Here is a 14,101-nt window from a genome sequence, read left to right as displayed (position 1 = left end):
GGTGATTTGGGTTTTCACTGACCGCTGTCTCATCATTTTGTATGCCAGTAAAGATTTTTCAACTTGAGTACTTCATCTAGATCTTTTTGAACACCATGTATTTGTTTTGATGTCCATTTTGAGATCTCAGAACACATTTATTATATAGTATACATGATTTCATATGCAGCAAAACACACTAATCATCCAAGTGCATATTCAATTCAGGGTCACAGGGAGGCTGGAGCCCATCTCATCTGTCACAGGACAACCTGGACAGGCTGCCAATCCACCACAGGGCTAGCACGGTGATGCAGACAACCAAATCATGTGTTTGGACTGTGCAAGAAAGCAGGAATGCCTGGAGAGAACCCATATAGGCACAGAAAAGATCCCAACACACCATTTAAAAGTAAGTGCACTTCCAAAAATGCAATTATTGTTTGCAGCACAACTAGAAAAGTATTAAACCACCATGGATGGACACAGCGACAGTTACAGGATTTTTCACTTGGGCAACTTTAACATTTCCAAGACTTAAATGCCTGCTCTGTATAGTGTTAGTTTAAGCAGGTGTACAGGACGCCGGTTTAGCCAACTGGATAGAGCAGGCGACCCATACGCCATAAGGTAAAAGCACCTCGAGGCCATTTGTTGTGCACCTTTCCCTGGTCTTTCCCATTTTCTCTCCACTGTCCTACATTATCAAAAAAAGCCTAAAAAGCCCACAAAATATATCTAAAAGTAAAAAGCAGATCTTGAAGTCAAGCTCAGCCTCAATCCCAGCTGATCACGTGATCTCAGTGAAAGCACATGTTAGCTAATAGTTCAGCTGATACCCGTCCACACATACAAACAACAAATCTTACACAGGCTGCGCTGTTTAAGTGGCTTTCACCGGTCCTCAGCTGCTGTGCATCTGCAAGCCACTTTGTGACCCACTTGCGCTTCATCTCCCCCTTTCATGCTGTATTTGGCTTAACCAGAACCAGTGTTCTATTCTGTGCAGGTCTTGCTGCTCCATTTTTGTACATAAAAGGGCGAGGAGGTCCCAGAACAGAGCTATAATACCCAATATAAATTACTGCAGATGGAAATAATCCTGACTAGTGGTCCTGTTCGCATTTAAAGCAGTGGAACAAACACAAGTGAATGCAAAACGCCAGCATCTGTATGCTAAGAAGAGGCACAAAATGGCCCTTCTCTGACACTGACACACACACACACTTCCTTTCTTCTCTCAATTCTAAGTGGTTTCAACTGTTTTATGTCTGCTCTATATTCATTATTCTGTGCTTTGCAGCCTCCATCCACTCACGAATCGGTGTGTCTGAATGAGGAGACTACAATGAGAAAGAGTGCATGTGGGTGTGTTTGTGGGCACTCACCGTAGATTGTGGCACGGGGTTGCTGGAGGAAATGAGTGTATCCTCCTGCAGTAGTCCTCTTCTGTCCAAGACGCTGTAGGGTGAGACGAAGCAATCATTCTGCTCATTAGTCACCAAAACAAAGCAATGCCACCAAGCTCAGACAACAGTGCGGGAAACAGTCTTGCACTGACAAAATGACCAAAAAAAACCCAAAAACTGTGAGCCTAAGATACAATAAGCAGTTACCTCGGGTATGTCGGGCCACACAGCACCTCACAGCAGTTTTTGATGATGTTCTTGTGGCTGTAAGGGTTCTGGCCTCTGTTCTTTCCCGACCAGGATCCTTTAATCTATGCAAAACAAAATTCACCACAACATAAATCAGTGAAGAAGCAAACCCTACCAAACTATCAATCGTCCGCAGTAGCACTCACTTTTCTTTCATGAAGATTTTCCCTGTGCTTATACCTTATTCAAAAGCATACTTCCATTTATAGAAGTTATCCCCACAGTGTTGGGTTTGACCCACTAAAATCTAGCTTGTCAGGAGTTAATGAATACTGATTTACTGGGAAATCTATGTGCTGATGGGTACAAACAGGCAGGGCAATGGAAGATTAGAACCACTTTATTCATTCATTAAAAATCTGAGTTCATACTAAGGTTTTCTTCTGCAATAAAACCACTACACAGCAGCTTTTTTGGGGCTTAAGGGGTTAAACGATTATTTTACTTATGCATATATGCTATGCTATGCATATATAGCTGTTTTTTTTAATACAAATACAAATCTGTGCATCATTTTATTGACACCGCCTATAATTTTTTAGGATCTTTAGGAATATTTCCTGCAAAGACAGATTTTAAAACAAATTTCTTTTAAATACCTGAAAGAAGAAATCAAGGACACTGCTTTCATATATAAGAGAAACCTGGACCTTAATCATGCACAAGTTTATAGTCTATTTAGCTCCAAAATTAACATAATTTTCCATTAAATAAGACCTGAAACAAGCTATTAGATACTTTTAATACAGTTCATTTTTGGAACCAGAGGAATCACCCCCCTGCTGCATTTACTAACAAAAAGTGCAATGAGTGCAGATTTTTAAAAAAAATTCTCGTGTGAATAAATCTGGCACAGTTACACAACATCATAAAATAAAATACACAAAACAGAAAACAAATATTTCCATTATAATCCAATGACCTTCAATGTGGACAACAATTATTTGCAGATTTTGCATTAGAGCCACATTAGATTTGATTTTTTTAAAAACAGGAAACGTAGATAAAACAGACTCTGAATGCATCTGTGAGTGCATCTGTAATAGTTGTAAAGGCTCGTCTCTTTGTTCGCAGCAGAGCATGCACTCCCTGACCCTCCAGCAGGACGGACAAAAAGCTTTATTTTAGGCGTCATAGATGTAGGTCAGGAGCCTGCACACAAGGCGCCTCACACATGCCTCCGTGTGTCTGCATGTGTGACACACTTCATCGAGCATGCGTCGTCCTACGGGGAGACCAGAGCAACCATAACACTCAAGGTGCCTTCCTTCCCCTGTTCGCCTTCTCCTCCCTCTCTCCTCTCACTCCCCCTCCTCGTCTCTGCCACAGCAGTGTTTCTGGCGCCGTGCCCGGCCCCTGCAGGTATCGATGCATCTATTATTAGCCCAATCACAGATATTGAAACAGCTGGGCTGACAGCTATTGTTTCAACTCCTGAAGCAACGTTACACGTTTTAGGTGCACATTCCACTGCTTTATCACAGATTAAATGGGGAAAAAATGAGGCCAGCCATCCCACAGGAAAGAAGAAGGGGAATTATAAATTAATCATTACAACAAAGTATGAGTGCACTCTCTTGCTTTCAGCCATCTAGAACCTCCCACCACATCGCTGCTGCTGCTTCTCATCAGAGCCTCTGCAGTTAGATCTGGGCTAACAAAGCCTCCATTAAAGAACACGTGCTGTTTAATGTCAGTATATTTGCACAGACGCAACGCAAATTACTCCCTTTGTGAATTCATCCACCTGCATGTCCGCCGCTCATCATCTGCTTCGCATCAGCCTGACTCTGTGTTTCTGTGTGCAGTGACTAAATAACGACTCAGTGCTAATGTGGCCAACCAATCAATACTTTTTTCCTCCTCATTCAGCCGGAGAAGCTTTTTCTAAATGTAGTTGGCAAGCTGGGAGAAAGAGACCGGCGCGTCTGTTTTCGACTTATTTCAGCTTCATTTTGTCAGTGCTTTTATTAAGTACAGAAGCTTTTTGTGCATATTTTTAGATCATTACGCTCCATCAGCCTGCTGGTTGGCTGAGAGGAGTCCAACTGCAAACAATTTGTCGCATGGCTGAGAGTCTGAGCAGAATAAGCTGCTCCTGCTGGTGGTTTTCTGTCTCAGTCTTCCTGATTTAGATAAAAAATAAAGCATTAACCTTTACAGAAAAATAACAAACAAGCTGGTGAATTCTGTGTGTACAATCTCTTAAATGAGAGTGAGTTAATATCTCATTTTTTTATGTCTCTGTTTTCTTCCTGTTGGTCGTCAGACACTTTATTTGCTTTTCTTTTGTTTACAATATACCAACCTTGTTTTAACGAGCTACAGTTTACCAGCCCTCTGTCCTTCAGCGCTGAACGAGGAGGAGCTGTTGTCAAGGTAACAGCTCTCTGGTCTTAGAAATTGTAGTGTTGGACCACGGTGATGCATGTTTATCTTTACAGCCACAGGAAGCCAATCTGCCCGATCACAATGTTGCTAAAACTGTGATTTATCCTAATTATGTATCCACCTGACCATTACCTTCAAGATATAAACCAAGACCTCACCAGAAAACACATCTAATCCATCACTCTTAAAAATCCGAGCATTACTGTAATATGTGCGTTTATCTTCATCTCTATTATTGGTCAGTGGGGTTGGACTTTGTTCAACCCTGAAGCATTTGAGTCCTCCTAATGGGGCATTAAAGAACTGAGAATAAACGCCTCTCCATATTCCCCTCGAGGGTTTCTGGCAGGTAACAAACAGCTTTAGCTGTATTATCGCCTTCCTCTGAGCTGAAATAGTCGTACACGTTCCTCCAAAAATGAGAAGGCTGCAAAGAAACACAGAGACGAGTAAATGTGTCTCTGTGTTAATCCAGATGCAGCTTGACCAGATGTGTTAAGCCACATGTGGATTTAATGAAATGTAAACGTAAACTGGTCTGAGCAGCGGTTCACTTGGACTAAAGTCTATGAAACCCACTCGAACACTAAACTGATGCTCCAAACACTGTGTAGGATCAGCTTGGCAAATGCAGCCTACAGAGTAGGCAGCTCACTGGATTCTGCCAAATATCGATTTCTGTTGTTATGTGACAAAAAATAAAGTTTGAAGAATCAGAGTATAGTTGCAGAAAACTTGGAAAAATAAAATAAATGAGATAATAGTCTGTCAAAGTGTAAGCAGAATAGACTGTACATAAAAGATGGACAAAGCTCAATCTGTATTCTTGTAATGACTTGCAGTGTGTCACTTCTTTGGTTCCAAAATAACTCAGATGTCTGCAGGATCGCCTCAGTAAACACTTTCCTAATGACTGTATGGCCTCAATAACCAACAAGTGTGAATGGAGTTAGTGGTCCAGTAGAGGTAATGAGTGACAGGAGAATGGTGGCTAAACTGTCATCACACGTTAAACAACACCTCCCACCCCATTCAAGTCACTCTGACAGCTATGAGCAACTCCTTCAGTGACAGTGTGAAGGTGAGATTTGGGAGGTGTTTTCACCCAGGTGCTGTCAGACTCACTAAAGGTACACATGTGTGATACTCAGTATTTGCTGCTATTAACATGCAGCCACTGCACTATGAAACATTCAATTTTTGCTGCTACGAGGCATCTAAAATGTCAGTTGTATTATTATTAATGCATATATTTCTTCTGCTTTTTAGAGCGTACATTTTTCTTCTAGTTGTTTTTATATAGTATTTCTGTTGTTAGATTATGCTACACCTATTTATTCCTGCTCTGTCCACTCTACTGCTGTGAATGTCCCAGACCATCTCGTCTCATCTTACATGATGTTAATTTGCAAATTACGGTCTCCATTCCAGTGAAAAAAGATGACAGAGCACGAGATGCTTTAGCTGGGACCTGCCTTGTAACTGAAATGTCGAACCATATGAGCATGCAGAGTTCCCAGTTTTCTCACTCTCAGTTGTTTTAGTCTTTTATGGGTACAGGGGAACCAATGTTGTATGTGCGCTCATAAAGCAATTGCTGCCTAATTATTTCAGGAGTTCATCTGTCATTTTCCATCTTCATTTTTTATGAAAACAATAAATAATAATAAATAATAAAGAATGGACTGACTGAGACTCGACTCGAACCAAAATGAACTGTAGACCTGAGCAGTTATTCAACAAAAAACAACAAGAATAAAAAAAGTACTTACATCCTCGTTGGTGGTCTGGTTGAGAGAAATCAGGTAGGTATGGAAGCCAGTCAGTCCCACCACTGACCACAGGGTGAAGAAACACACCAGCACCTCCAGCACAGTGAGCTCCAGTTAAGAAAACAGTAACAGATGTTTCTGGCTGACTCGAGGTTACTGATTAAACCGCAGACAGCGTAGCAAAAAAAATTATGTAACATGATTAAAGGCAGTGAATGTCAGTGGAAGAACACAGAGCGATGAAAGAAGCGGTTTTACCTTCTAACTGTGCAAAAAGGAGAAAAAATAAGACCATTTAGAAATAACTTAATTAAAACAACTTTAAAGATTTTTTTCCATTAAAATTTCTAATATTTCTGTAACATGAGAAAAGGCAGATAAACAGACACTTATTTCTTGCCTCTCATCAATGAATCTGCAGGTTTTAACGGGCTGTAGCTAGGTAACTACAAGCCTAAGATTATCCCAGTGTGTGGCCTGATGCCACAGTCTCAGGATGATTTTAGAGTGTTTCCAGGTGAATTATTTTATAATGAGAATCTTGCAGAAGGGTCTGTGCAAAATATGAGCAAGTTGTAATTTTTTTCTTTTTATTTGTCACAGTTTAGCGGCTTATCTTCAATTGCAGGATTAGTTTTTGTCATTCAAGTAATGAGAGTTCTGTTAACTTAGCTATGCTAAGGTTGGGCAAAGGCTGTACAGTTTTTGGTGTTCATGAAAATCCAGCAAACATATCACCCACACACTCAGTTTTAAAGGATATGTTCCAGGTGTTTCCTTCAAAGTGTTCAAAAAGCCACCATTCATTGAGCCTGTGGACAGGGAAACAGAAATTACAAGGTCATTATTGTTATTAAGGTAATAAACCCAGAGCTTATCATCCATATGAAGAAATACTCTTTCAGTTTGTCTGTCTCATCCTATGTTCAGTAAAAGAAGGAAGCAGGATGATGTGGTGTGGCTACAGATTAGGCTCATGTGTTCTCTCTGATTGGCCAGTTGAATGACAGGATACTTACGCATGACCACGTGGACGATGTCAAAGGTGAAGATATAAATGGTGAGCAGGGAGAGTGACAGGGTGAACAGGTAGAAGTATCTGTAGTTTCTCTTGCCCACGCAGTTGCCCACCCATGGACAGTGGTGATCAAAACGGTCTGAGGGAAAGAAGAAGAAAAAAAGAACAAAAGGGGAACTATAAATATGTAAAATGTTCCAGAACCTGAAAAACAAGCCTTCTTGGAGAGTAGACAATTTTGGGAATCAAAGGAATGTTAAAAATACACAAATTTCAATAACAGTCTTTCAGTCAAAGGCTGCTTTATGCCTCAGCTTCTGAATCTAAATATAGTGATCGCTTCCTCTTTGTGGCTGCTCCTCTATCAGCTGGAGGAGAGCCATATGAAAGCAGGGCAGGGTCAAATGGACAATGAAAGTAAACATCTTACTTTAAACTTTCCTCCGCAGCCGACACCGCTGCAATCCCCAGATGAAGTTTCACAACAATATCAAGTAAACACGGAGGCAAACAGACAGGATGTGAACCGGTTTGTAGATTCAAGTGGACCCGTGGATGATTGTTATATTTAAGGAACACAATGCAAATGTTGACCCAAGATGACTATATTTGTATTCCAGCTGTTTTGGGATAAAGTAGTCGCTAAATGTAAAGCAACGAGCTGGAAAGGAATGATAGGAGTGTATAAAACGCATATGAGTAGCATGACTCTCACTGAAATGTCTTAACTCGTAATGGAGGGATAATCATGAAATTTAGTACAGACGCACAGAGGATGAAAGCTAATGTTTGTGGTGATCTCAAAACTTTCACTCTAGCACTTTTTTACCCACTAAAACCAAAACCCTCAGCTAATCTACGATGGTAAATAGTCTGTTACATTAGCACAAATCCTAAATCTCCCATTCCACCATATTCCAAAGGTGCTCTGTTGGATTGGCAGGATGGATCCATGCTTTCATGTCATTTAACCAAACTCTGACCATATCATCTAAATATCAAAGCAGAAATTGTGCCAATGTTTTTCCAGTCTTCTCCTGCCCAGTTTTGGTTTGCCTGTGCAAATTGTTGCCTCGGTATCCTGTTCGTAGCTGACAGGAGTAGCACCCAGTGTGTTCTTCTGCTGCTGTAGTCCGTCTGCTTCAAGGTTCAATGAGTTGTGTTTTCAGAGTTGTTCTTCTGCATACCTTGATTGTAATTATTAGTTATTTGAGTTACTGCTGCCTTCCTGTCAGCGTGAAACACTCTCCCCTGACATCTGGCAAGACTATAAGTCACTTATCCATAAGTCATTTATGCAAAGAGAACTTCTATATTTTCTCATTTTCTGACCTTAAATCGCCTTTATTCTTTGTTCTCATCTCAGTTTGAACCTCCACAGCTCATTTTGACCATTTTCTAATAGATGAAAGCATCGTGGTGCCGCCACGTGACAGGCTTATTTGATATTTATGTTAACAAGCAGTTGAACAGGTGTACCTAACAAACTGGCCAAAGTGATATATAGATGCATCCCTACTGAAACCCAAAGACAATATAAGCAGACAGAAAAGTAGCTCAGGTAAAAGATAGATTTTAGCAGTTATTGGGATGCAAACAAAACAGCAAACAAGTGTAAAAAGACCATTTCATATGGACAAACATCAGCTTCCATTTATGCATATTGTGTTTACTTTGATTGCCCCAGATTTGTAGGTTGCATATGGAGTGCAGCAGCATAACAATCATCCACACTGTTCACTCCATAATAAATCTATAAGCACTTAAACTTGATTAAAAGTCTCACATATTCTTTTTCTTTTTGCAGCGTGAGTCACTGAATAAAATATGTGCAGTTATTCAGAGACCAACACCTTCACCCCAGACTTTATGTGCAGGACTACAAAACTGTGCATTTGCATCTTATAATAGTGGAGTGGCTGTTTTCTCTCTGAGACTTCCATCAGTATGAGCAAAGTTAAGGTGAGGAGGGAACAAAAACCTCTGCAGTAAAAGAGGGTCACAGGAATGCAGTTGTGTAATGCTAGCGCTGGGAGTGTGTGCGTTTCTACAGCAGGTGGACACAGATGAACCAGTGTTCACAATGACTGAGCACTTATTTCCTCACTGAGCCTCCACTGTCTCCTCTCCCGTCGCCTGTGAGTCTACGCTCCCTTCAAACGCATTCTTCATTCATCGGCTACCAAATCACTGCTAATCTGCAGAGCTGTGAGATGACACAGCTACACACACGCGTCACGTCACAAAGCATCACAATGCACCACAAATTCACGGCCTTCAAAACTTAAAGGGCATTCTAAAAAATAAAAATAAATCCCCTCACGAATGTTTTTCTAAAACTTTTACATCCCGTCCGCTTCTGCGTATATTTATAAAGCTAACATTTCTTTTTTTCACCGTGACAAACGAATGCACGGAGGTAATTAAGGATGAGGCATCAGTAATCGCCATCATGTCAGCGAGCTATTTTTCTCCTTGCTCACCTTTCTATTTCTGCACGCCTGAAATAAACCCATCTCATCTTTCTCCTTTTGTGAAGCCTTTCTGAGCAGCGTAACAAACGACGGCAGATCAGATGAGACTTCTTACCGACGCAGTTGTCGCAGATGCTGCAGTGGGACGCTCGAGGTGGTCGGAAGATCTTGCACGTGTAGCAGTACTTGAGCTTGACGATCTGATTATTGATCTGAACGTTGCGGATTCGGGGCGGGGGTCGCTGCCCTGCGGGGACGTTCCCATTGGCAGCCTCTGTGGAAGCGAACAGAAAAACATTAAATCAATGTGGATGACATAATATAAATTACTCTAAGAGATCATATTTAATCACAGTCAGCACAACACAGCAACAAATGAAATCCTCAGACAGTGTTAAACATGATTTGTGCATTGGATTGCATTGGACAGGAGCTCTAATGTGAGAATTAGTGACATAAATCACGACAGCTGAACCTTGAGGATGTCATTCACCAAGAACTGTCGCTCAGTACAGTATAGGTGGGCTGTTTAACTGTCAATATTTTTTATTTGCAACTATAAAGCACCATATCTTTCTCCATTTGGACAGCTTCCTATCACTGGAATGGCCATATTTCACAGTAATCTTATGCCTGCACAGCAGCTATCAAACAAATGAATTCTGACATACTGTTTGTTTGTGACAATTTGGATGTTTCTGATTATCTTACACTCCGGGATCTGGAGATTATACGTGCAAGCCGATGATCACACAGTTGAATAACCCCGCAGAGTAGCTGCGAGGAAGAAATCTACCATTAACATGTCGCAGTGGACAGGCGTGAATGTGGAGTTAATGGAAAAGAGAAAGCGTACTTATTTGACTTCCTGGGGATTCATTAAGATTTTTTTTTTTAAAAAGTGCTTTCTGTGGAAATGAAATTATCTGGGTTTTAGAAAGTGTTCAGAGATGCTAAGGGGCAAAAGCCTAAAATGCATACTTATCATTTGTATAGAGTCCTAAATGAAGATCTCTTAAGTAAAACAAAGCAGTTTCTGCACAAATAAATCAGTGAAACGAGCACATTTTCAGGCTTCTATTAAAAACATCCCTGGGACATAAATTCATAGATTGTGACAGCAACAAATACTTGGCATCATGCACCCACAGAATGTGGGATTTAGTGGCTTTCAGGATAAAGTAGTGAAGAATAAATTTATGAGTCACCACTCACAGGGAATGATGCCACTCCCTTCGGTAGCAAAGCTCAATCTGCTCGTGGCATTATATATTCCGAGAAGATGCCTCTCCTCGTATTAGCTTTCCCCCTGGGGACTGCTGCTAACAGGCAGAAGGGACAGAGCATCGGGGCTGCAGAGGCTTCTTTAACATCCCTGCTCGCTTGCTCAACTGGCTTTTAGCACTCCCACACTTACAACAGCCATCCTAACACATAAAAACATACTGTTTAATATCTGAAGGTGTGGGCTGATGAAGTTGGTACCAAACTGCGTAATTTAAGCTGGCATAATGCGGTCATGTGACCTGCTTAAATAGTGTTTATGTCAATAACAGCTTCATATTTGAAGAAGGTTGCCGAGATGTCTTATGTGGAAAGGTACAAGGCTTTGGGAATGCTGTGAGAGGATACATACAAGGTCAAAGAAAACATAAAGCAAGTCTGCTGCAAAAGAGGGGATGTCCAGTGAGGTTATTTAAAGGTATAGATTTACCTTTTCGGAAGTACAGAAATTATTATTTTTTACCTCAGGTTAAAGAAAACTGACACTGCTGGCAGCATATTTGAAATGAAACTACCACAAACAGATGCTTAGTTTGTGGTACTATAAAGACTGAAACACAGGGTAGCAACTATCAACAACTCGAACGCCACATTCCTGCACCTCGAAAGCTCACTAATTAACATTTTATAACTTGTCTATTCAATCTGAAATGTAAAAATCACAATTGTTCACTGAGAGAGAGAAAAAAAAAGCTAATAAAAACTGAATATGAACCACCCAGTAAATTAGTTTGGTGTTTGTCACTCAAGACAAATTAAAGCGACGAAACATCACCAGAGGATCGATGTGGTATTGTTGCGTAAAGAAATGACTCAAATGAGTAATAGATCACTAAAATAGGCAGCGAATTTTCCATCCTTTGACTAATTGTTTCAGAGCTAACAGCACAAACATGCATGCGTTTCAGGTTCTCCATCAGCATCATCGAACGAGCACGATGAGTCACGGTCATGATGACAGCAGCACTTGATGCCAGCTAACCCAATCCCAGAGAGCCGAGTGCCCTAGCCTTTTTTTATAAGCCTAATCTGTCCTCAAAAGAGACCGGTCCACGCCCATGCTTCGTACACAGAGCGAGGGAACACGCACGCTGGCTGAAGGATGCTGTGAATCTTTAACAGAGACAAAGAACATTGAGCAGCCACACGGGGAGGGAGGGAGGCAAAGAGAGAGCACTGGATACTAAACAAATATAGCAGCATGAAAATACAAAAAAAAAAAAAATCATAAAGAACAAAGGGCAATTTCTCTTTTCTAAGAGTGTTGTATGTTTTGGATACTGTGAAAAACTGTATTTTAAACTAAGCTCTACATTTGTGGATGAGCACACCCAACTTTTAGCAATCTAAAGTATAACAAGAATAAATAAACCAGCAGATTGAGGCTGTCTGCTCACTGTTTAGCAAACATATATAGTGAAATATTTTATCCCTCCTAAATACTTTAACTACTTCCACCTAGTTTGCAATCCACACCTCTGGGTGTCCTTTGACACACAGACACGCGCCGCTGTGTGCAACACCCTGGATGACAACGATGTAAAAGCACCTGAGCTGCAATAACCACTAGACACGTCGCTGACTAAACATTTAAATGTATCTAGATAAGAGACTTGTGACTATGGCATTATCAGCACTGATACTGAATAGCTCTGCTTACAAGGGCAGGCGCTGGACTGCCACACCTGGCAAGGTGAGGTCACATGCTACTTTTTACTATTTATTACTTTGAGGTTTTTTTAAATAATAAAAACTTTACAATCACGTAGCCACTGTATTTTTGAAATTTGTGTCAAAAGCCAAAGGTTTGAAAAGATACCAGAATACACCTGTTCAATTGCTCACTAATACAAATATCTAGTCAATCACACAGCAGGAACTCCAGTGCAGAGGGGTAGACCTGGTTACAAGGTCTAGCACCAGAATGGGTAAGTAAGATTTTTTTAAGTGACTTTGAAAGTGGCGTGGTCGTTGATACCAGAGTGGGCGCTCTGAGTATTTCAGAAACTGCTGATGTTCCTGTACGAACATCTGTACAACAAAGAAAGACCCCCTGAAAAAGAGCAGTTTTTCGGGCATAAATACCACATTTATGTCAGAGGACAATGGCCAGACTCCTTCAAGGTGATAGTAAGGCAACAGTAACTCAAATAACCATAAACATGCAGAAGACCATCTGTCAACACATTGATCCTTAAAGGCCCCAATCTGGTGCTAGCAACGTATAACTAACAAAGTGACTAATGAGTGTATTTCATGCAAATAAAGCCTCTTCAAACATTCCCAAAAATATAATTAAATCTGCAACTACACCTACAACTGGCACTAGCAACAAAAAACCTTGTTCGTTTCTTAATTAGCAACAATACTGTTCACATGGAGTCGTGCTTGTGTTTACCTGCCAAATGTAGGTCAGGTTCTTGCTCCTCTTTAGGCTCAGCCTTTAGTTTTCAGCTGTGCCTGAGGCTCTTTAGCTGCTAAATGCTACACAGCTAGTCACTGGTCGTGTCACTCCATTGTTTGCTAGTGACAGGTAGTGCTCAAGATAACTTACTTGTAATAGTACAAATAAACCCAATTGCATAGCATGTGGTCTTGTCAGGCTGTTAAGGATTTGTCAAAGCTGCAATTTAAACTGGTATTTAAAAGACATAAACGCTGCTCTATCTTCTTGATCTAGAGTGTTGACATTCTTCTGTAGATGTAAACACTGTTTCCTTTAACAGTTTCCTGTGTTTGTGTTTATCCCTGAGCTCTTCTCAATTGTTAGAAGTGGGCAAAGCCATGTTGCAAACAATTTAGTCCAGACTGAGAAACATGTGGATAAGATAATGGTAATAATGGTGATATCGCTTTTAATCAAATGTGATCAAACAAAACTTTGACCGGGCTATTGCAACACCTTGATTTTTTATTTCTTCTTCAGCCATTCACTTGTAGATTTGCCGCTCTGCTTGGGATCTTTGTCCTGATGAAGGCCCCACTTTCAGCCCAGCTTTAGCTGTCAGGCATCACATTTGACTCCAGAATAACAATGATAATAATAAATGTATACTTTATTAATCCTGTAGGAAATTGTTTAGTCTTCTGCATTAACCCATTCACTCATCGAAGGAGTACCAATCCAGCTTGCCTCAGGATAGCCGTTCAGTGGATTTCAACCCCCGACCTTCCAATCATGGGGCGAACACTCTACCTAATGAGCTATCCCTGTCCCCAATAATGGCAGCGGTGGGATTCGAACCCACGCCTCCAGAGAGACTAGCCTTAGACCGCTCAGCCACGCTACCCACAAGTGCCCAGCCCACAAATGGTATGAAGTGCTGGGTTTGGTCTTTGGCACTCTTTGCACTTTATGGCCAAACATCTCTATGTCGGTCACCTTAAAGGACGTAGTTCTAGAGGTCTTGAGGTTTATGCTGATGCAAGCTAAAGCTGTGCTGCTGTGGTTTTAGTCAGAAGAAGCTAACTCTTGGCATCACTTCCAAACAAGCCATACTTCTTCAGTCTTTGTCTGATTGGGCT

The 14,101-nt window shown here is 40.9% G+C and overlaps 1 protein-coding gene across 2 annotated transcripts in view; it reads right to left on the bottom strand.

Annotated features, from left to right (window-relative positions):
• The window catches only part of zdhhc9 (zDHHC palmitoyltransferase 9), a 31,928-nt gene that overhangs the window by 4,128 nt on the left and 13,699 nt on the right, over window positions 1–14,101 (bottom strand). For both annotated transcript variants that reach the window (XM_080900476.1, XM_080900475.1), the window contains exons 3-8: window positions 9,408–9,566; window positions 6,820–6,957; window positions 6,566–6,612; window positions 5,801–5,905; window positions 1,596–1,699; window positions 1,368–1,440 (exon numbers count right to left, since the gene is read on the bottom strand). In XM_080900476.1, coding sequence (XP_080756602.1) covers window positions 1,368–1,440; window positions 1,596–1,699; window positions 5,801–5,905; window positions 6,566–6,612; window positions 6,820–6,957; window positions 9,408–9,566 — 626 coding nt within the window. The remainder of the gene's footprint in view (window positions 1–1,367; window positions 1,441–1,595; window positions 1,700–5,800; window positions 5,906–6,565; window positions 6,613–6,819; window positions 6,958–9,407; window positions 9,567–14,101) is intronic.

Source organism: Rhamphochromis sp. 'chilingali' (genome assembly GCF_963969265.1).
Source record: "Rhamphochromis sp. 'chilingali' genome assembly, chromosome: 13".
Classification (NCBI taxonomy): Eukaryota; Metazoa; Chordata; class Actinopteri; order Cichliformes; family Cichlidae; genus Rhamphochromis; species Rhamphochromis sp. 'chilingali'.
Note: the sequence above shows the minus strand (reverse complement) of the source record. Positions and strands in the feature narration are given on the sequence as shown.